This window comes from Kogia breviceps, chromosome 4 (assembly GCF_026419965.1).
Source record: "Kogia breviceps isolate mKogBre1 chromosome 4, mKogBre1 haplotype 1, whole genome shotgun sequence".
NCBI lineage: Eukaryota > Metazoa > Chordata > Mammalia > Artiodactyla > Physeteridae > Kogia > Kogia breviceps.
The window spans coordinates 83,300,363-83,324,945 of NC_081313.1; the positions used below are offsets into that span (position 1 = coordinate 83,300,363).

Below are 24,583 nucleotides of genomic sequence, written 5' to 3' on the forward strand. Positions count from 1 at the left end.
AAATGTAAGTTGGTCTCTTGGCACTTTGTATATTTTCCCCTTTCACATAAGCTTACATTAGAAGAGCTTATCTTTGTTATTTATCCCAAATAATTTCCAAAACAGGTATTTAAATAAGTACAATGTCTGTGATAACTGTCAACTTAAAGAAAGATATTACTAACAATTCAGATAGAAATATAAATGAAAAATATATATAAACATACATGTTCATAATATCTTATAATAACCTGGAAGGTACAGAGTTAAAAAAGCAGAAATTGTCATATTCATTTTAGTGTTTACATTATTATATAGATGTCCATTTTGTACTTATAGAAAAATTGTTATATGGAAAAAGTTTTATGTCTTTAAGCACACTTTTGTTTCAAGAATCAATTGTGTTTTATATTTTTGAAATATTTTGAGCATTCCATTCTACATCCTAATAATATGTAGTTGCATGTTGTACCTACAGCAAGTAAAATAGCAAACATAGTTTTGATCACTATCCTTCCTGCTATCATTTACACTTATCATTGCACAAAAAGTTGTTATGCCTTCTTTTGTAGTTTGAAAGAAAATAACTATTGAATTAAAACATTTTGAGGAGCCTTTGGAAAAAAAATTAGTTTCTTTAAGAGTTCTAGGTAGTGTTTCTCAAACTCTCATGTGAATAGGACTCATCTGGGAATCTTGTGAAAGTGCCGATTCCTATTTGGTATGTCTGAGACCTTGCATCTCCAGGCACTGCCCATGCTGCTGCCCCACTGACCATTCACTAGTTCTTCAGGCTAATGGTATGTCTGAAGTGTGAAGGGCAAAGAGTCAGGCACATCTGAGCCCTTCTGTTGATTCTGTATTTAAAATCTCAAGTGAATGGTCTGCATTTCTCAAGTTCACTGGTGTTTCTAATTGGTTTATTTTCCATTCTAATGCTTTTTTTTTTTTTTTTTTAGCTCTTTTGACAGTAAGTTTATTTACCAGCAAAGAGGTCTCGGGCCAATTGAAGAAGACACTATTCTTGTCATAGATCCAAATAATGCGGCAGTACTCCAGTCCAGTGGAAGAAACCTGTGAGTTAAATTACTTGACTATCTTTCATTTTCTAAAGAGGTGGTTCTAAACCCTGACTGAATATTAGAATCACCTGGGAAGCTTCCAAAAATTAGATTCAGATTTAGTCTGGGAGGGGGCCCAGGTATCAAAGTAGTAGTTTGAAAGCTCCCCAGATGATTCTAGTAGGTAGTCAAGCTTCAGAGAGAATAGATACACATGCTAATGAAGTGACTTGCTACTCAGCTAGATCTGAAGGATTAAAACAAAAATTCTTGAGCAGAAAAGCTACATAACCAAATTCACCAACCAATCACCATTAAGAAAAAAGACTTCTCTCTTCCCATCTCAAAGTGAAGACTAAACAAATGTCACTTTCAGCTTTCCATAGCATGCATAGGTAATTTGGCTTTGAAAGCTGCTCATTATTTGGTCTTATTCCTAGATGGCATTTGGCAGCCAAAAAAAAGTTGGATGATATTCATGGTCATTGAAAGAAAGGGGCACCTGCTTACAGAGTGTCCACAACAACTATAACCTGGCAGCTTTAGGAGCTATACCCTACTCCATCTGCTTAGGCACAGGGAAAGCCATCTTCTTTGAAAGGCGGGGAGCCATCCACTTTGAATGCAGCTGCTTATGGAGATGGTAATAATTAGCTTTTTATAAGATTCTAAGATGGCGAGTCAGGGGCCAAATTCTAATATACCAGCCCCACCACTCATTGTGTCTGAACCTGTCTCTTCAGTGCTCTACCCATTAATCAGAAGCATCTCATTCCAGAAAGGAATTAAAGAGGAAGGCAGAGCAACTGCTGCTAAATCAGCTTGGCCAACAGCCAGGTTTCTATGTTGAAAGCAAATCATAACCCTCACATTCAGTCACCAAAAGAGAGATCTAGTTCAGTTTATTAGTCAAGATCAGGGTGTTACATTCTTGGCTCATGAAAAAAAAAAATCTGTGATGCCAACACCTTGCAAAGGCTAGAAGCTGACAAACGTAGCTTGTGGATTGTCAGGTTTGACCACAATCACATTAAGACATTGTCCATGTGTTTTTAACTCTGTCCAAGTTCCTTAAGCCTGTGAGTCTCTGTCCACGTTACAGTTCTCTTAACCCAGGTCATTCCAATTGATTTGTTAAACAGATTAACCTTCTCTAATGATTATCCAGCACACTACTTCTCTTTGCTTAGATGATCACAGCTCACGTCTGCTGGAAGTTGTTTTCTTTGGGTTTTACTGTCTTTAGTAGGTACTCTTAAAGCTTTTCAGTCATATATTTAATATTTTATATTAGTACAGCATTATATTACCTTGCAGCATATTTAAGATATTCAAACCATATAAATCCATTTATAATTCTCTAGACAATTTGTTTTATACACATTTCTTTATGATCTTAGAACTTGTTTTCAAAATGATGTTATTTGTGTTATTTAATATACCATAGTTTATAATATTTGTAATTGATATGTAGGCTTCATTTATAGATTTTTGGATGATTAAATACTGCTTAAGATTTTTCACAAGGAGGTCTCTATTAAAATGGGTATTTTCATTTAACAATTCATTTTGGTCTTTTCTTTAGTAATACAGGTATACATTTATCAGTTTTTAAATTTATATTGCCTTTACAAATTAATTAGCAAAAAAATTTCCTCTCATGTATGCTTTGGGAGTAATTATATAATTAAGACAATTATCTTTATTTTGCAGGTTTTACTTGCCACATGGCTTAAGTATAGATAAAGATGGAAATTATTGGGTCACAGATGTGGCTCTTCATCAGGTAATCTTCCATTTGGCAGTTATTCAAATAGAAGTTAATGAAATTATGCTTTCAGAATGCTCTGGAGTTGTCTGGGTCTTTTTTTAAAAAAAATTATTTATTTTTTTACACAGCAGGTTCTTATTAGTTATCTGTTTTATACATATTAGTGTATATATGTCAATCCCGATCTCCCAGTTCATTCTACCACCACCACCACTTGGGTCTTTCCTTGTGACCCAGAACATTTATAACAAAAGAATGGAACAGCCATATCTGAAATGGTGCTTTTAGAACTCAGTGCTAGGAATAACTTACATGTAAATGATCAAGTCACTCTTCACTGTGTGTCTGGCAGGAATCTTAGGGCCAGATGTGAAGCTTCACTCTACCAACTGTTTGGGCTCTCCCAACCTCCTTAGCTTTCCATATCTGCTTTTCTTTCCTCTGTCCCCAGGTCTTAGTTCTTTTTTTTTAATCACTTTATGTGTTTTATGTATTTTTCTTAAGCTACCTTAATCTTCTATAAATAGAGCCAAGGTCTCTAGTATATATGTTTATATGTAAAACAGCAAATCTTTGTTCTTTTTAAAGGAAGTTATATTTCCATTAGGGTATATATTATAATGTCTTTCCCTTAAAAGATAAGCTCATGTTTAATACCTGTTTAATGAGTAAGTGGGAAAGAAGTAGGAAAAGAAACTAGAGCTCAGAAGACATAGCTAGTCTTCAGACATCATCTTAGTAAACATTTATTGCTCTTGTATTGTCTGGAGAGCGTTCTACTATTAGCTAAGGAAAGACAAAAAGGAAGTGTGGGGATGGGTGGAACAGGACATCCATACTAGTCTCCATTCACCACTAATGACCTGGATGACCTTGGGCAGGTCACTTAATCTCTATAAGCCTCATTATTCATATGAAGGAATCAGACCAGATGATTTCTAGAGTCCCATCCAGTTCTGAAAAAAAGTACCTGCTTTTAAATAAGTCTCTGAAAGCTTACACTCTGATTGCCTTAGTCAGGTGGCTGTGTGTCAATTATAACCATGCAAAGTGGGTAAGGCTTTTGTTCTTTTTTTAAAAGGTGTTCAAACTGAATGCAAACAATAAAGAAGCCCCTCTGTTAATCCTGGGAAAGAGCATGCAACCAGGCAGTGACCAGAATCACTTCTGTCAACCTACTGATGTGGCTGTGGATCCAGACACAGGAACCATCTATGTATCAGATGGTTACTGCAACAGTCGGATTGTGCAGTTTTCACCAAGTGGAAAGTTCATCACACAGTGGGGAGAAGGTACTCAGTAAGACTCTTGATCTCTAATTATAATTATTGGCCAACATCATTAGGAACAAGAGATTGGCCACCCCTTACATTCTTTAGAATGTAATTGTACCCTGGAGTGAGGAAAATAGGGCCTCCTTATGCATTCAGTTGGCTTCTCACACACACACACACACAGAGTCTTGTAAGAGGAAAAAGAATGCTTCTACCCAAAAACTTTAAAGTTTGTCCAAATAGGGAGAAAATCTGTAATGTGTTTATGGGTAAGAGATATTAACTGCTTTAACTTATTTTTCCCCTGGTTCCAGATACTTAGTGGTTTACTGTCATGAATTTTGAAAATTATAAAACTTTAGAGTCAGACTTTGGGTGATTTTACAAATTGTAAATCTGAGGTTTTTCTTTGTTCTATAGAGTCTACTGAGAGCATTCCTAAACCAGGCCAGTTCAGTGTTCCTCACAGCTTGGCCCTAGTGCCTCATTTGGGCCAATTATGTGTGGCAGACAGGGAAAACGGTCGGATCCAGTGTTTTAAGACCGACACCAAAGAATTTGTGCGAGAGATTAAGCACGCATCATTTGGAAGAAATGTATTTGCAATTTCATATATACCAGGTATTTCATCTTTATTTTTTGTGTTTTTTCATACTATACTCTATTCTTAAAAAGTGTTTGTCTTATCTTAATATGCTCTTATTGTAATTTTTTAATTAAGGGATTGAAGATGACTTATATATCAGATCTTAAAATATTTAAAACTGTTAGTGCATTGTAAGGCATTTTCAACTCAAGTGCCACTGTTCTTTATATGGAAATAATGAAGAACTCAAAAGATTTAGCAACTGATGGATTAAAAAAATGTTCTCAAACGTTGATTTTTATTTTTCCTTAATTATGGTCATTTGCTTTAGTTATTAAATGATTAATATTATGTCTTCACACATCATCAACAGATGGTATATGTTGATAAAACCAGTATTCAAAATACTTCTGCTTCACATTTTTTTAAAGAGTGTCAGCCAATTTTTTTAAGATAAATAGATGACGTAAGTGAGGCTTATGTGTAAATGTCAGGAGAAATGATCAATGAAATCTGGAATTTTTTTCTCATTTTCAAAATAGATTTCTTGACTTAAAGAAACTCAGAAAAATAATCCAAACTTACAAAATAAGGTTCATTTAATTCATATTTAAAAATAAGTTAGCATAAGATTTACTTATATCATGAATACTGAACAACTGAAAATATATTTCTAGAATTTATATACAATTTTTGCAATATATTTAGTAAGTATATCTATACCTATATTAAAGTTGCATTAACTACATGGTTATCACTATAATATTTATATTTCTTATGCTATTAAAGTTGTGTATGACTACTATCTTCCCAGGCAGCCCCCAGTTTATTTAGGACATGGAATAAAGGGACTCAAGTGACTGAAATACGAAAAAATTTGGCTTCACTAAGGAATAAGTAATAAAAGAAAGTAATAAAGGACTCATTAATGTCAATGAAAGATAAATTCTCATGTTGGTTTTTACCTCATATTTAAAGAATAAATTTGGCAAGACCATTTACTTAACAAAGAGGGTGATCCAGTTCATAATGAAAAAACATAAATCAAATATGAGGAGAAAAACATCAGGAGAAAAGATGAGAGGAAAGCTGGTTAAAAAGAGAATCTCAGCAAAAGACAAAGTGTATTATAATTGGAATTATCTCTACAACGTTACAGAATAGTAATTGATGTTGATAGTGTTGATTTTTTCTTAATATGATGTGCTGAAGACCCCTGTCCTGAAATCCTTAAAGAAAGATGAAAAACCCTTCAACACTGGTTTAGTATTGTGTATATTTTAGTGTTTTAATTCTTTAAAACATAATATTCGATCATCTGAAGTATTTATTTAACCAAAACATCACAGTTTCCATTTTTTGGATAAACACTACTATACTAAGAAATATAATTTTACTTCAAAGAATATTCATGGAATTAATATAAAAAGATGGTCTAATTTTTTTAATTAGGAAAAAATGTCTTTGATAATCTGAATTATGCATCTCACATTTTCAAGTGTTACTTGTTTAAAATCGGATCATTTTTCTATCTACAGTGTGACTTCACTTTCTTTGCATATTTTTATCTGATTCTACTTGTAGCTATAGAAGATATTACATATTTTTTAAAAGATCTGATACCCCAAAATGATTGCCTTAAATAACCTGACTCTTCCCATCCCTATTTAGAATACCTGTGATGTCTATATATCTATTCCTCTACCTATGTCATCTCCTCCGTATCTATGTATTCCTGATTTCTACTGGCTTCCTAAGTGAAACAAGCTTTGCAGTTCCTAGTTTTTCTATTACAAGGAAGTTAGTCTCCTAACCTGTTTGCCCCTTATCTTATTACTCAGAAAGAGACATCTGCTAAGTATTTTGTCTTCCACTTTTGTTGCCAGTTGGAGGAACCAGGTTGACCCTACATTTCTTGTTTGTGTGTTGTACATACATGTATTGAAAAGCCAGTCTTATCCATATTTTAAAGGAAGGTTGACTGGATATTTTGTCACAGGTTTGCTCTTTGCGGTGAATGGGAAGCCTTACTTTGAGGACCGAGAACCTGTACAAGGATTTGTGATGAACTTTTCCAGTGGGGAAATAATAGACGTCTTCAAGCCAGTGCGCAAGGTATTCACATACATTAACTATGTATCAGTTTTCATGAGAATAAAACTAATATATGAATCTTGGAATTCGATTTATACTTGAATAATTTTTTTTTAACTTAAAGGACATGTGATTACTTTCTTAGCACGGTTGATGGGAGTGCTGTATACTATGTTTTATTTAGAATAAATGTTCTTATCTGTTCCTCAATGAATTTCTTCAGATGCAAATTAACACTGTACGCAACTCTAAGGTTCTTAGTTGACTTGCACACAAGAGCAGGTTTAAATTCACTGTAGTTAGATTATCTAAAATGTAAGTCTTTTCCTGGTTTCATCCAAGTGAAGAAGATACCACACTATGTTAAACTATAATTTTATAATTCTCTTAGATTCAATGGACATCTTGTTTGCTTTTTTTATGCTATGACTACACTGAGCAACAAGACTTGAAAATAGCACTTCTTAGAATGTATTCAAGTTCTAGAGATTTGGTTTAGGTAAAAGACTAAAGTCTAGTTTTGGTCTCACAATGGTATACCACTGTTTATTCTAACAGTGCTTTTTACAAACAGTGACTGTGGTACAGTGTGCCCGTAGCCCTCTGTCTCCTCAGTTTGCTTTCTTTGCAAAGTGATTGCCAGAATGATCAGAATGCTCACATACACTGCCTGAATATGCTTGTGGTACATAAATTTTAGCTAAAATGCTGCAAATAAGAGTTATTTTTCAAAATTTGTAAAGATTTATCGGCTTTAATAGATCAAAATGCAACTATCGTAAGCCACTGGATAAACCATATTTCCATACTCAGATTCTTATAGTATTCTCTAAGTCACCAAATTTGCTAGCTTAAAAAAAAAAAACTTGGGCTTCCCTGGTGGCGCAGTGGTTGAGAATCTGCCTGCCAGTGCAGGGGACATGGGTTCGAGTCCTGGTCTGGGAAGATCCCACATGCCACGGAGCAACTGGGCCCGTGAGCCACAACTACTGAGCCTGTGCATCTGGAGCCTGTGCTCCACAGCAAGAGAGGCCGCGACAGTGAGAGGCCCGCGCACCGCGATGAAGAGTGGCCCCCGCTCGCCGCAACTAGAGAAAACCCTCGCACAGAAACGAAGACCCAACACAGCCATAAATAAATTAATTAATTTAAAAAAAAACTTTACAATGCCAATGTTAGAACACTGACAGCTAGTCTGGGATTTATTAAAATTCATTCTAGAGGTATTTATTAAGCACCTACTTTGTGTCAGGCATTATGCTAGACACTAAGGATATGATGGTGAACAGAACAGGGCACAGCCTTTCCCTCAGTTGAAGTTTAACAAAACTTACACGATCCAAGTTGAACCAAACTGGATCTGAAGTAAAGATTCCTGTACAAATTATTTTTTTTTTGGAGTTTCTGTTGATACATAACAAACAGGACTTTCCGTAGAAGTATTTCACCTGAAAAGCAATAAGCAATCAAATATCCAGTCATAATAGCCCTTCAGAAAGAAATTCATTACATTGATAATAGGTATTTTACCTCAGTAGTGTTTCAGATCCTGATTGATTATCTGGTCTTCATTGTTTCACCACTCTTCATATCTATTGATAAAGAAAGTGAGATACTTCACTTCCTTTCAGGTCTTCACTTTGCATTAACACAGTGTTTGCTTGATTGTTCTTTTAATAATAATGAACTATGTCAATCAGGATATTAACTTTTAATTCAAATATGCATCTAGAAATCAACACTAAGTGCTAAGCTAGAGGCTAGATTCTAAATGAGCCGTACTCTCATAAAAATGTGAGCAGCCCTGAAATTTCAGACAGCCTTGTGCCTAAACATCAGTATTCATCAGACATTCAGCGATGAATAAGTTACAATATATGGGTCAATACAGCAAACTTGAAAAGAGAATCTAACTCCAAGATGAAATTTGCTTTTCCTTTAAATAAACAAGACTAGATATTGCACCAAAACATAGAAATATGTTCTGTGTTGACTCAGTAAACTGAAACCGTTTTATGAGCCTCTCAGAATTTTTACTTAATTAGATTATCATCACAAAGATTAAGTTTGGGTGAAGGGACTAATACTGTGTATTGACTCCTATGTAAGAAGTGATTTTTCCTGCAAGTCAAAAGTCAAGTCTTACATAATGTGTCTATGCCGCTGTTTGTGCCTGTCCACTACTTATCTCCTCATATACTTCAGTTCTCCCTCTTTTATTACATTCTTTAGGAATGTTTATGTCTGAATGTGTGATCTCCATCTTTATCTCTATGCAGGGAAGCTGAGACAGTAGGACAATAAAGAAGATGATTCTATCAAATGGTGTCAAAAAGTTCTGAGGGCAAAAGATACATAGTTGCCCCCAACATTCTTGCTTCCATAATCATAGCAAAGACTATGGTCTCTGTCATCGGCTTTCATACACCCTTCAGGCAGGCGTCTTTTTGGCTTCTTTCTTCTGCACGGATGCTCATGTGGAAAAGGGAAGGAATAATCCCCACTGCTCCATACAAAAAAAAATAAAATAAAATAAATAAGAAAGATAGAAAGAAGGGAATAGTAACCCCAGATTCGTGTTATTTCTCCAACCTTAACAATGGAGATTAAAAATCACAATATTTGACAGTGTTTGAGCCTAAGGTTCACACAAGTGAAATTACATATCCAAAGCTACACAGTAAGTAGCACACCTGGATCTTAAACTCAGGTCTTTTTGACTCGAAATGTGTTTAATATTGAGGCCACGGGATATATTAAACCATAACATAACTTGGTACAACTTCTTAGAGAATGATTTTGCTTAATATGAAGTAAGTTTAAACATTATTTTGTGTTAATGCAAACATAGGATATGGGGAACACAAATTCCTTATGAATTTTTAAGACAGAATAGAAGATTTTGAGGGCAGATTGCCCTGGGCTATGTCACCAGATGCCCAGGAAGTTGCTATCATTCTTTTCTCTGATCACTTTTATTTTGTTAGGGAGAAGTACCTCAAGAGAAGATTTCAAAGCCTAGAGTAGATCTTTAAATCTGTCCAACTCTGAAGTCTTAAAACCTAACACTAAATCTTACAGCATAATTTTGTTTCAAATGACACAGAGCAGTAGAATAATTCGTTTAAAAGATTATAGTTGAGTGCCTGTGATTGCAGTAGGAATAGAGGTCCCAAAGTCCCATCACTAAGCTTCCCCCTGAACCGCTCCTGTGGCCCCAAAATATTTCCAGCTGAACCCCTGTCTCCCTGGATCAGTTTGAGAACCACAGATAGAGGTTGATTGTTATTCTAGCCTTGAACTGATGACATATTGTGATTAATTTAAAGCAAAGTCCTTACCAATGAATAGTTCAAACATTACCCCCTCACCTTTGTTTCTCCACCTATTATAATATTTTTCCCATCAGAAAATATGAAGTACTTTACAACCACATCTTTTGCAAAGCAGTTTCTAAAAACATATTTTGGCATAGAGGAAGAACTCCCTGTGATATGCAATTCTGTTGCCACCTATTAGCTGAACCCAAAATAAAGATGAACATTTAACGACTGGCTTGGGAGATTTCAGCAAGGCAGTGTTTTGATTTCTGGCTCTCTGTCCTTCTCCTGCACATTTGTCAAGCTCATTTGATAGTTTGAAGGAATGAGCCTCCTCAACATGGCTGTCTCATTTTTCTTTTCAATGTGACAAATTGTTGCTGATTTTCGAAGCACAATAGTTTCTCCAAAGCATGTATTCTGCCCCTCCTACAGTGGGCTAAGAAGAGTTTGCCTTATTATCGCCCTTTGTACTCAGCAAACCAAAGTGGACAGATGCTATCTGGTAAGCCCATAAGTCAGGATAATGTTCCTATTGATACTCACTGATCATATTTTTGACAATGGTACACTCAAGCAGGCCTCCTGGCCTCAAAGATGAAAAAAATCATCCACATCCTGCCAACTAGCCAACACGTGGCACCCTTGAAATCTTCAGTAGACAGATGGAAATGGAAGCAGCACATTTTAAGCCTGCTCTTCAAGAAACTAACTCGGTGACCCCAATAAAGTCACATAAAGGGCTCCCCTGTCTCCTGTGTCCTCATGATTGAGATGGCATGATTTGATATGGAAATGTGTCATGAAGAAAGACATATTAAAACACCAGTGTATCTGAAGTAAGTACAAAAGCCAGGAAATACTGAAGGGCACACTCAGTGTGTTTCCTTTGCTGACCAAAAATATTGTCAACACTATAGAAAACCCGACCTTACTGCATTTCAGAAATAATCTGAATGTCCTGAATCTTTGAAATGATTCCTCTTATCAGTAATATAAAAATACTTTTTAAGGAAGCTTATGATAGCTTGATGAGAATAATAACAAAAATTAAGACCTCGTCCTTTTTAGTTGTATAAATTAAAACAGGCAAATTTGACAATGACTAAAGGTAGAAGAAATATTATTATTATTTATAAATATAAATGATTATGTAAATAATGAACACCAACTAAACAAGAGTATAAAAAAGTAATCTGCTTGTAAATGTTCACTTCTTAAAAGACTTGAGAGTCAGTGATGAGGCTGCCTCAGTGTTTCCCAGCACACAGAATTATGTCTGGCAGAGGCAGTGCCCAGTGCGTGAAGGGATGACTCTTTTTGGCCTAGAGTTGCTTTGATGGAAATCATTGTTTCTCTGGTTTGAGTAACATGCTTATGGTTTTCTTGTGTGCTGTACTGTGTTTGTCTGCCTTTTCATGAAGAACTCAAGTATAGGCTCACCACCGCACTATGTGCTTCTTGTTTTGGCAGCACTTTGACATGCCTCATGACATCACTGCATCTGAAGACGGGACCGTGTATGTTGGAGACGCTCACACCAATACCGTGTGGAAGTTCACCTCAACTGAAAGTATGACTTTTACAGCATTATTGTCCACATTTTCCCTCAGTTTTACTGCTTAAAAACATGTCAAAAAATTTGCATGTCCGTCTCTTTTTATTGCTAGGAGTAGAGTAGAGTAGAGTAGGAAATCACAGTTGTTAAAAGACCTGTTGGTAGTCATTTCAGGGATTAACTTTTTTAAAAGCGGAATGAAACTTTTTTTTTTCTGCTGGCAGTTTTCCCCTTGTTTCCACAGATATTCCACAGGAAATTCTTGATGCCTGAAGTAATGTCTGTTACATTGAAAGCCAATGTTAATTCCAACTTAGTTCCAGAAGGAGGAGATGACTCTGGCAAAGCAGAGGGCCTGACTGAGGCATCACTTCCCACGTGGCTCTTCAGCTCTCAGTAGCTGCTGAGCATCTTGGAAGACCAGCATCTGAGTCAGACACATATCATCCCAAACAGGAAGCCCTCTGCATTTTCCCTTTAGACTTCAGCTTGTTCAAAATCCTGAACTATGTTTTCATGTAACTACAAAAGTATGTCTGGGGACAAAAGAGCTTCTCTATCAGGATCAAGCCAGATAGTTTGGAGACTTCTATTTGCAATTTGGGCACTATTTCTAATTCTTAAAAAGTATACTAACATAAGCCATCGATATCATACTAAAAACTTAAGTTTTCTAAATTGAACAATACCAAATTCTTAGTAAGCCACAAACCTCAATGTCCAGAGATGCTTTTAAAATATGGCAGGGTCCAAACAGTAGGAGAAGACGAGGTTAAGGAAAAGAATGGATAATAAGAGTGGATAATAAATTTGAGGTATCAGGACCTACAACAGCAGTTTAAATAGAGAAATAATAAAGACTTATGGACTTGATGAAGATAAGAAATACTACTTATAATAAGGAAAAATGCAAATTACAACAAGGAAAAAATACAAGGTATAACAAAGAAAAGTAAAGTCATGAGTCCAAAAACTTTAATCATATACTGTACAGGTCTTGGAGCCCAAGTAAATTTGGTAACTGTTGTCTTCAGAATTGTCCTTTGAGTAATTTTTGCTGTTTCGTAATAAGGACCCAGTTTGGGCTGAGTGCACAGAGGTGCCCATGGACTATTCCCCTCCCCCGGTAGCTGCACATTCCCCTGCAAGTGTGCCTCTCCTACCACCTGCCTCCTCAAAGAAGAACCAGAAGGTGTAGGCAGACAGGAAAGCAAAGAGAGGTGGATAATTCCCAATTGCATGACTGAACCCAGGCTTTTCAGAATAAAAAATGAATAAATACCTTTCAAGATGGAAAAAACTTCAGAAATCTAACTAGTATCTTCATTTTACAGATAGGAATATGATACTTGAACTCGTTAAGATTCCCGTCTAAGGCTCTTTATTCCACCCTAGCGGTTGGTACTAAACAGAGATGTATATCCAAGTCACCTGGAGAAGGTTTTCAAAGCGCACATGGCCAGACCCCATTCAAGATCTATAGAAAGAAGAAGGGTTATAATATGGGTATTTTGGAAAGACTTCCCAAGTTGTTTTGAAATATCCCCTGATTGAGAAGCACTACAATATAGCATTCAGCTGTGAAAGAGAAAAAGCCTTCTGCACAGTCCAGAATGCAACCAAATAATAAACCTGGAAAAAACAGTACCTTGGGAACGATAAGACTGCCATAAGAAGACTAAACATGTGTCTTGTGTATTTATATTGTAGTATTTAACTAGTCAAATCAATTTTTCAACTAGAAGACTGATAATCAAACATGGCAGAACTAGTAGTCAGTCTAAGATGTCCACATGAAAACAGAACTACTTGATATTTCAGAAACAATACAGAATTGTAAACTCGACGTGGAAAATCTCATTTTAGATACGAAGGCCTTAGAAATATTATTTCAGCTTTCCCTAGGAGTATCTTATCCAGGATTCATGGACCTGGCACCTAATTGGTGATTTGTACCAAAGTCTTTTCTAATATAATAATGTATTTGATGAATTAAAGAAATATTATCTACTGAGAAAAATTAATATCAAAATTAAGTTGTCAAATATTCTTTTAGGGGATTCTGATTTTCTCTCTCCTTGCTGTGCTATTACAGAAATGGAACATCGATCAGTTAAAAAGGCTGGCATTGAGGTCCAGGAAATCAAAGGTTGGTCAGATTCCTCTTGTGACTATGAAACCCAAGGCTATTTGTGTTGAATTCTTTCATGACTCTTGATTGCACTTAAAAATTATCAGGCTAAAAATATAATATAATCTGGTAAATTATCTATAACTTCTACTATGTACTTGAACCTTTAAACCTACATGCTGCCACTGCTTTTTCTGATAAAATGGAATACTAATAATGAGCTCAGACTCACTGATTTCAAGTGATGAAAAGTGATTGGGGATGTAAGAAATCTACAAGTGGGTCAGAGGCATTCAGAGAGGAATAAAAGTCAGTCAGTCACTTCTGGAAATATTTTAACCTCAGGCAAGGAGAAAAATAACATCCAGCATACTGGGAAAGGCCTTCCTTAATGGGTCTTATTTAATCTTTAGAGTGAAAAATATCTTTGGAGAGTTAATAATATAGGGGCCTGAAAAGATCAGCTGCTCCCTAAGCTCCAATCTTAGTACCATTCAGTCCCCAACATTTACTGAGGGCCATCTATGTGTAAGGCACAATAGCAATGAAACTGCCTGCCTTCAAGAGACTTACAGCCTATAAGGACTCTGTGTGTGTGTGTGTGTGTGTGTGTGTGTGTGTGTACATACATACATGCATATTCATATATAGAAATAAGTATTATATCATTGGTATGTATTGTAAGACATGGGGAGATGGAATTTAGCTACTGGCAAAACTACTGGGTTCATTTGGAATCCCAGTCAAATTATTTTCTCCCTTTCTTAGGGATCAGTTTATATTTATACATTTTCTACTATTTTCAGGGATTTGACATTGTCGTGTAGTTAAGAACTCACTAGAGGTGTTCCTAATGCTTAAGTAATAAAGTGATTCAATTCTTAGTTGCTTAACAAATGATTCTCCCAGATGTTAAGACCTAAGCCTAGGCTTACGTGTTTTCCTTTTTCATGAAAGCAGGTGGAAAAGAGAGGAAAAGAAGCAAGAACCAAGAGGCAGTTTAGGGATTTTATATAGGCAGATAAGAAAATGTAGCCGGCTCAAGGTTGAAAGGGGTAAGATAATATTATAAAATAAATAAATAGCAACTGTTTGGCATTTGTAGATTCTACCCAGGTGACACTACTGAGTGACATTCATACTACACATATTGAAGAAGTTCCTGATCTGCTATTTTTCTGTTATTGTTATATAAAGAGTTATTGATAAGTTCTATTCGCCCTGGAATAAAGACGTTGGAAAAGATACTGTTATTAATAAGAGCTGTCATTTATGGAGCACAAAAAAATGGGCTGTACAGAGAATTTAGGTTAATCCTTACACCAACCATATGATAGTTGCTATTATTCCCATTTTACATATGTGAAAAAATTGAAGATCAGAATTACTACTGAGATATTAAATGGTAGAGCCAGAATTTAGACCAGTCTGGCACCAAAGCTGTGCTCTTAACCACTATTACTGTACTGCTGAGGAGAGATCAATACCACCAATTCATTCACCATAAATTCTTTCAGGAACTACAGATTGCAGATGGTTGCAGTTTACTCTGAAATCTCTGGGATTTAGAAGTGGCCTCAGACTGTTTCTATTTAAATAGATTCCACCAAAAACTCTGAGACTCTACTGGTTGACCTGCTGTGAACAGCCCACCCACACTGATCTCACCCATTGGCCACATCCTCTCTCCTGCACACCACTGAGTCTGTTTGGTCGAGAAACCTCTCAGCAGCTCAAATAGTCAATTTAATTAAAATGCCTTGTCATGACAGTTCCATTTTAATAGTTAGGAATACCCAAACCCAAATGAACTTGTTCTAGTTCCCTTTGAATCTGTATGACTCTCATTAAACTTTTTTTTAAAGATTATTTTCTTATCACAAAAAGGAATATAAATCATTCTGGATCTCCCAGAGTTCATCTTTTATCAAAATCTGGAAGCTTAATTTAAACCACCTCTTACAAAGAGAGGGAGAAACACCATCCCAGATTTAACAGCCCTGTAGATACATGGTAATTGTAAATTTTGAAATTCGAGTAACCTTTTTTTTTTTTTTTTTTTTTTTTTTTTTTTTTTTTTTTGCGGTATGCGGGCCTCTCACTGTTGTGGCCTCTCCCATTGCGGAGCACAGGCTCCGGACGCGCAGGCCTAGCGGCCATGGCTCACGGGCTTAGTTGCTCCGCGGCATGTGGGATCTTCCCGGACCAGGGCACGAACCCGTGTCTCCTGCATCGGCAGGCGGATTCTCAACCGCTGCGCCACCAGGGAAGCCCCTCAAGTAACCTTTGATGACACTCATCCCCACTGTGAAAGGTTACACAACCAATCAGTAATAGAGTTTCAGAACCAGTATTGTGTTCTCAGGGCGTTTCAGGGATAAGAGAGTTTGTGATGATAGAAACTTAGGAAAGGGACTGAAACTTTCGAATAAAGTTACTAGGGATAAAATAGATGTGCCAATATCCCACCAAAAGCATAGCCCTTCACCCCTTCCCCACCCCCACCGTACAAGATGATGATGGAAAATCAGACTTAGGAAAATAAAAATAAATTCTCTGTTTTTAGCAGTGAGCATATTAGATCTTATGAGGAGCAACACATTGTAGGGGAAGCACATTGCATTTAACAAACAAACCAAAAAATGAGTACAGGAATACTCGTTTTATTGCACTTTGCAGATACGCACTTTGTGTTTTTTACAAATGGAAGGTTTGTGGCAGCCCTACATTGAGCAAGTCTATCAGCGTTGTTTTCAACAGCATTTGCTCACTTCGTGTCTCTGTGTCACATTTTGGAAATTCTTGAAATATTTCAGACCTTTTCAATGTTATTTGTTATGGTGATCTGTGATCACCATCTTTGATGTTACTACTGTGAACTCATTGAAGGCTCAGATAATGGTTAACATTTTTAGCAAGAAACTATTTTTTAATTAAAGTATATACATTGTTTTTTAAGACATAATGCTGTTGTACCCTTAATAGACTACAGTACAGTGTAAAGATAACTTTTATATGCACTGGCAAACAAAAAAATTTATGTGACTCGCTTAATTGCAATATTTGCTTTATTGAGTTGGTCCAGAACTGAACCCGCAATAGCTCCAAAGTATGCCTGTAATCTCATTGGTGCTATATGTACTTTTTATGTCTTCTAATATGTTACTTGCCAGTATGCCGTCTACAACCTTCAGCCTTCAGTTCCATCTGTGATGGACTGGGTCATAATTGCTATGTTGCTGTATTAAGAATGTCTCTCCTTTCCTGTCCCGGTTACTCCAAGTGGTCTCTGGGCTTCTCCCCTTCTGTCAAGGGAGGAGAGACATGCACGTGCTTGTGTGTGTGAGCTCACACAGCAGTGCACCTAGCCTCCCTTTCTAAATGCATTGCTTTAAAGAGAAGGAAAAAACTTCCTATACATCAGCTTTCAAAATTCTTTTTACTTCCAAGTATCTCTAGAGATTCCAAGAAAGCTTGTTTGAAGACATATTTTGTTGCAGATTGAATACATCTGGCCTCTTATACAGGATAATGTCACAATGTCACATGGGGTACCCCCACCTTCCAGAAGCCCCAGGACCTGGCTAATCTTAGAGCTTCTCCATTTCATCTTCATCAGGGATGCTCTAAATTACTGGGGGTTTTAATTAAAGAATTTAAGATAAAGAGTAAAAGTGACAGATTTTAGATTGTTCTTTACGCTTTGAATGGAATTCTTAGTCTCTTAAGTGATAACGAATTTTTAGGCTTTTTACTCCGCTTACAAAGTCTTCTAAGAAGAGCAGCAATTTTTTCTTTTATATTGGGAAATTAAAATTTTTTATCCTTTCTTTAAAATGTAGAGCATCTTTTAAAATCTAAACATACTTCAACTGGTTCCAAAAGTTAGAACGTTCAACTATTTTTAGTAGATGGCACTCAGCATACAGAAGGGATGTGGAAATCATGAATTTCTAAAGTGCAGTGTGCGTATCTTAGCAAGTTCCTTACCTCATTCTCAGCATACTTACTATGAATGGTAAAATGATTCTGTTAGTCTGTCACCTACTTCATAGTTCTTCTTTCCTTTTATTGGAGCCCGATCCTAGCTCTGCCTTATCGATGAAACTAGATATGAACTGGTACAGCCAATGTCTTAGGTGTCGGTAAACCACTAAATGACAGGTAGAAAGTGCTATGTAATTACTCTGATTATAGTCACTTTCAAATAGAAATAAACCCTTCTTCCAAGGCAACAAGTTCTTGACTACCAGTCTGTGTCTTTGGCCTATATTTTTTAATCCTATCATCTCTTTATTGTTATTTTTTGCTTAAATATAGAACAAGCTTAATTATAGAACAATTTGTATACCTTTTCTATAACAGTGAAGAAAAAGACAAAATAGCTAGTGGTCAGGAAGAGTAAGAATCACATTCATATTCCTCTTGGAAACTGAGACTTAGAAAGATTAAATTTGAACCATTTAGATCTATGAACCAATCCCTTTCCTTCTTTCCCACTGAAGTTTCAAGACCCACTTCAGTGGATAAAGGAAGGGAAATAATGGTCTCCCCTTAATCACAGTACAGGGAAGGAAATGAAGACTGTGAGGCCATCCGTAAAATGGTGATAATAATAGTGCCCACTCATAGGCTTGGTGTGATGATTCAATGAGAACAGTGCCTGAAACAGAGTACGTGCTTGATAGATTTAACTGAGACTGGGAAGGAGGCTGGCTCAGAACACTGAGGCAAAAACCTGGGACCTCCCAATTGTGTGTATCATAAATTGTGTTTACAATGCCTTAAGTAATTTAAGAAATGCTTCCTTGGAGAAGTGTCCAGCAAGCTACTAAGCTGTGTCCATACATATTAAATATTAACCAAAGATTTTCCTGATCATGTTAAACCACTTATCCCTGCCATTTTGTCAAAATTTCCATGAGGCCGTATGATGCACTGTGTATCATAGGGTGGAGGGCACGCCAAGAAGTTGAAGTTCAGAAACCTTGTGAGCCTTTTGGCAAACATGGTTGTGACTTCCAGCCTTCACACACAGGGTTCTTGTACAAACACATATATGTGCTTCTTGGGGGCAAGAATGCCTCAAGGTTCAACCTCATTTTCAAATCAGTAGTTATTAAGATTCCTACAGCTGCTTATATGGTTTTATTGTATCAATTTCCCAAGTAGTACTTTAGGCCTGATATCTACCCAATATCACAGAATAGTTTTTTAAGTTATTTTCATCAACAACAAATGGACATACAGTGTATCTGTGTGCACTTACAACTTGCTGGGAATGGTAGAAAGAACCTGGAAAGAACACAGTTTCTTTTTCCATTTCATAATTCTAGAATTAATATGTGCAACTATGCATGTGAGGTACCAATAATTCATTGAAAATGAAAGAGGTTCATAAACTGAAGACACAAGGAAACAAATACTTATTAAGCACCTTTTTTATGATAAACATTTATCCTCAATAATTTCATGAAGGAGGTTGTTATCATCATCACAGTTATACAGAGGAGGTTTCCAAGGCCCAGATCACTTAAGTAACTTTCCCAAAGTTACACACGCTGGCTATGTAGGAGAAATGGGATTTGAGCCCAGATTCATGTGACTCCACCGTGCACACCAGTTCTGTCCCCTACACCGTGCTGCCTGTCCATTTTAACTTTGAAAAAATGCAAAAGTAGGATATATCTTTTGTGGAATTAAAGAGTGAACAAAGGGCAGAACCAAAGAAACCCAATTTAAAGGTGAAAAATCATTCACTGGGAATTTGCTAGTCACAATTGCCAGCTTGGTAGATGCAGATATTGAAATATGAACCCCACATGCATTGAGCTCAACAAGTTCTTCAGGAGCAGCTGTTAATTTGACTGGGTAGGGGCGGGTGGGAGGGTTTTGGAGTCTTTGAGTTAGTTAAATATTGTAAACTCTTCTTTCCCTGAAGAATCCGAGGCAGTTGTTGAAACCAAAATGGAGAACAAAGCCGCCTCCTCAGAATTGCAGAAGATGCAAGAGAAACAGAAACTGATCAAAGAGCCAGGTTCCGGAGTGCCCATGATTCTCATTACAACCCTTCTGGTTATTCCGGTGGTTGTCCTGCTGGCCATTGCCTTATTTATTCGGTGGAAAAAATCAAGGGCCTTTGGAGGCAAGTAAAATGAGCCCCTTGAACTTGGAACCTTACCTTTGAAAGAATGTTTGGCCTGATTATCCTCAAAGTTTGGTTGTGATGTTTTTCAGTGTTGTTTTTTTTCTTGTGTTCTCTACCTTTTTCAACATTGTCTATGTTCCAAATTTTGTCTATAGTTAGTATCACGGTGGAAAATATATCTGGAGCTTCAAAATCTGGATAGTTAGAATAAAATATAACCTTTATTATTGCCTTTTAGCGTTGGCTTAAACCCATTTAATGTCTCCATATAAAACTGCGTAGATAAGTAAAGTCAGTATAAATTAGCTGAAGGGTCAGGAAGGAGGAGATCCCTCCTGTTAGAAACAGGCCCAGTCCTCAAAACGCCTGGGTCTGTTTTTTAGAAGTTGTATTTTTCCCTAGTCCTGGCTCTAGCTCCTAGCTACATGACCTTGGGCAAGTTACCTAATCTCTCTAAGCCACTTCATCTATAAAGTGGGGATAAAATACTCACAAGGTTGTGTAACGATTAAATGAAATAATGTACATAAAGCATTTATCACAGTACCTGGCACTTAGTAAGTGCTCAATTAATACCACCAATAATTATTAGGAATAATCATTGGTAATAAAGTAATAAACGTCATAAGAAGTCATAAAAGATACTTGTCTTAAACCTCAGCTCTCTCAGGAAACCAACTATTTCTATAAGAAACCATTTGATAGTTTTTAAATAGTCATAATTTAGGCCATCAGCCTTCCCTAACCAAACAAGGGAGGGTCCAGTACTGGTGTCAGTATTTTATCAAATCATTATCATGTTATAGGACCCCTAGCTGAGTTCCTTTCAAGGTATCCACATAAATAAACAAATAAGCCAACCTGTGATCCTCACCTGTCAGGAACAGTCCCTTAGCTGGGTCCCCAGGTCCTAAGGCAGGAGGCTACAGCTATGCTTGGGAAGGCATCCATGGACCAGAGTGAAAGGAAGCATTTGATCAAGAAACAGCATCTGATCGTATTTCAGGCCAAGGCAACCATGGCAGGGATTCAGTGCCCATGGCAAAGCCCTGACACAGAAACAAAACCAGAGGATTTAATTTAATAATTTGTGAAAGGGAATTTTTCTAGGACTTTCTGTTGCTTTTCATCTGCAATCAGTAAAGCTCTGCAAAAATACAGCTAACTCTTCCCGAAGGGACTGCTATGGAGCCCTTGTTATGGGTATGGAACTGTGTTAAGCAGAGGCAAATGTAAGTAAATGTAGTCATTATCTTCATGGAGTTAGATGGAAGCTTCGAAAGAGCAAGAATCTTGTATGTTTACTTGTTTACTGATAGATCCCCAGCACAAATAACAGTTCCTGACACTAGGGGTTTGATAAATAGTCATTGGGAAAATGACTGAATAAATAAATGGAGCTCACAGAATAGATGACACATAAAAAAGAAATGACACATAAAGGTATTAAGAGAGGGTGGTAAGTGCAGTGATAAATACACAAAGTATCAGGAACACATGGGGCCTGGGGGCAGGGAGCAGGAATGTTGGTAATCAACCCACACTGGAGGAGGAGTGGCTGAGCAGTCCAGAAGGTTTGGCGTCTCCTGTTTGCTGTTAGCACGCGTGCGTGGCACTGTTACCTGGATACTGAGTTTACAGGCGTGTGTTGGGAAGACAGGGACCCAGGTCGAACCATATGAAACTACCATTGTTCAATCATGTTTTATTTAGAAAACTACAGTTTTATATGGTTCAGTCTAATACATTTAATTCTAAAAGTAGATCAGCCTCTCACCTTTTTTTCAACATTTGTTCCTGATAGATCTTATCCAGTCTCTGAGGGTTTTGAATAACCCTCATGAAAGGCCTTCCACTTATTCAGCACACCCTTACAGCATGTCAGCTCCACATCAGACACTGTCCTAGGCACAGGGGATGCAAAACTGACTAGGGACTGTCCTGCATCCTTATGGAATTTACAGTCTAATTTGTTGGCTTTCTAATGGGCTCATCAGGTTTTTCTTCCCTTCTTGCCTATTTCTCTCCACACCAACTCCTGCCTTTGCTCTGTCCTCTGCCTGTGAGCTTTCTCCACGATGCTGCCCCCTCTCCTGGTTAGAGACTTTGAGCCTTCTTTCCCTGACCATAGCCCTTAAAGGAGTGTTGGAAGCAGGGCAAAGAGTGCAGGGAGATACACAGCACACAGGGAAATGAAGTCCATAAAGAATTCTGCCTCCAACTAAGGAAAGAAAGTCAGTTCTTCATGGAGATGGGCTGGAATTTGGGGAGCCCAAATTTTGGAATTGGGGTCACCTTGTATGGCTGAAAATACTCAGGGTTTCAGGTTTTTTGTCTTCCGTCTTATATAAAAAGGTAATGGTGTACATGGATCCAAAGCTTTCTCAAGCAGGACATGTACTGTTCTTAACAGAAAGACCAAAACCTCAGACCAATATTCCTAAAACTGTAATAAGCATCCAAATTTTTACACATTACCGATAACTGAATTTTGTCCTAATAAAGGTAACTAATATTACTGAGCATTTACTGTGCTCAGTAAATGTTATAAGCATTTAACAGGCACTGTTATAAGCATGTCACATGCAGTATCCCATCTAAACCTTACAGAGAGGTAGGGATTGTCATTGATCTCTCTTTTCTCAGAAGAGGAAAACTGAGGCTCAGAGAAGTAATTTATTGAGATTGCACAGCCTGTAAGAGACACAGGCAGTACTCAAACCCAGCTCCGGCCTTTGTATACATCACAATAATATATTGCCTTTATTTTCCCTTAGAATTCTAAGAATGCATACAGACAAGAGCCAGGCCTTGTTATTAATCATTCATGAATTAATTCCTTATTTTGTGTTGAAAGTTGAACCCGTGGATTGAGGAAGGTGTCTGGGACTCATTTTGAAATATGCCATCTTTTTCTAGCAGATTATGAACATAAACTTGAGGGAAGTTCGGGAAGAGTTCTGGGAAGACTTAGAGGTATGCCTGTGACCTTTTAGAATCCTTCACATGTGATTCAAAGTCAACAAGTGTGTGTCTTTTAAAAAGCAGGGAGCTATTTTTTATTTTCTCTCTGGAAATTAAACTCCTTCTGTGCAGCACAGCATCCCCAGAATGCAAACCATGAACCAACCGAAGTGTGTGGCTCCGGTGCAGGTTCTCCAGCTTCATTTTCCCAGCTTGCTCTTCTGTATTATCGAATTCTCTTCCCCCTGCCTTTGTATCTGGCTTCATTTGTCTTCACTATATTTTCTATCACTTCTGTCAGTGTGTCAGTGCATGTCTTGGTGAAGATGACCTTTTCGTAAAGTCACTGAAATGAAGAGCTGCTCAAGGGGATACCCATTCCAGAGAGCCTGGAAAAGGCAGGAGGTGAAAAGTGAATCTGAGATAATCCTGCAGAAACACATAATCCAGGGGAGCTTTGGGTTTTTTCCTTATTTATTTTAATGAATCTGTGGAATCGTATCTTTCTGACCCTGTAGGATAAGTATCTCTATAGGTCACTTTTTCCCCCCAGCTAATATCTACCCTTTCCCATCCCCATAAAAATTTACAAGGAAACTGAGAATCATTTGTGCAAACGTTACCTCAATCCTCTGTCATTGTTCGATTTCTGCAGGAAAGGGAAGTGGAGGCTTAAACCTCGGAAACTTCTTCGCAAGCCGGAAAGGCTACAGCCGAAAAGGCTTTGACCGCCTTAGCACGGAGGGAAGTGACCAGGAGAAAGATGATGACGGAAGTGAGTCAGAAGAGGAGTATTCAGCACCTCTGCCTGTACCCGCACCTTCCTCCTGAAAACGGGGCTTTGATTTAGGTTGATGAAATTTGCCAAGAATGCCAGATTCCTTTCCCTTTAGCACGTTTAGCATTTTGTGTATTTAATTGTAAACTGTACTAGTCTGTGTGGGACTGCACACATTTTATTTACTTCGTTTTGATTTAGTTGGCTTCTGGTTCTAGTTGAGGAGTTTCCTAAAAGTTCATAACGGTGCAATTGTCTTTATATGAACGTAGAATAAACAGTTCTCTTCTTCCATCACACTAGTAATTTAATGATGGAAGGTTTGCTCATCTGCATTTTTGAGACTTTTCTGTAGTTTGTAAATAACCCCATTCTCTGCTTGAACACAGTATTTTCCCAATAGCACCTCCATTGCCAGTGTCTTTCTTTGGTGCCTTTCCTGTTCAGCATTCTCAGCCTGTGGCAGTAAAGAGAAACTTTGTGCTATATGACAACAAAGCTGCTAAATCTCCTTCTATTTTTTTAAAATCACTAACATTATATTGCAACGAGGGAAAAAAAAAGTCTCTATTTAAATTCTTTTTTTAAATTTTCTTCCTCAGTTGGTGTGTTTTGGGGATGTCTTATTTTTAGATGGTTACACTGTTAGATCACTATTTTCAGAATCTGAATGTAATTTGTGTAATAAAGTGTTTTCAGAGCATTAGCTGTCAGAGTGTATTTTGCAATTTTTGCATATTTGCAGGGTTTGTATACAACTTTTGTAATAATTACACAAACCACAGATATAGTGAAACCTATTCAATGTCTTCAACCAAAAGAAATGTATTGTATTAAAATTAAGATGGTATTTTATTATGTAGCTGATATAAATTAAAAACCAGCCTAAGAGTTTACATACATGTGTAAAACCAGACTT

The 24,583-nt window shown here is 37.0% G+C and overlaps 1 protein-coding gene across 23 annotated transcripts in view; it reads left to right on the forward strand.

Moving 5' to 3' along the window:
• Positions 1 to 24,370, forward strand: part of PAM (peptidylglycine alpha-amidating monooxygenase) — a 283,546-nt gene extending 259,176 nt beyond the window's left edge. For 10 of the 23 annotated variants that reach the window (XM_067031391.1, XM_067031398.1, XM_059063085.2 and 7 more), the window contains 9 exons: positions 939 to 1,055; positions 2,754 to 2,826; positions 3,893 to 4,103; positions 4,506 to 4,706; positions 6,671 to 6,786; positions 11,559 to 11,658; positions 13,739 to 13,792; positions 19,716 to 19,919; positions 23,542 to 24,370. In XM_067031391.1, coding sequence (XP_066887492.1) covers positions 939 to 1,055; positions 2,754 to 2,826; positions 3,893 to 4,103; positions 4,506 to 4,706; positions 6,671 to 6,786; positions 11,559 to 11,658; positions 13,739 to 13,792; positions 19,716 to 19,919; positions 23,542 to 23,717 — 1,252 coding nt within the window. In that variant the 3' untranslated portion in view covers positions 23,718 to 24,370. Of the gene's footprint in view, positions 1 to 938; positions 1,056 to 2,753; positions 2,827 to 3,892; positions 4,104 to 4,505; positions 4,707 to 6,670; positions 6,787 to 11,558; positions 11,659 to 13,738; positions 13,793 to 19,715; positions 19,920 to 22,841; positions 22,899 to 23,541 lie in introns of all 23 variants that reach the window. The other 13 variants (XM_059063082.2, XM_059063090.2, XM_067031392.1 and 10 more) reach the window with 2 other exon arrangements.
• The last annotated feature ends 213 nt before the right edge of the window (positions 24,371 to 24,583 follow it).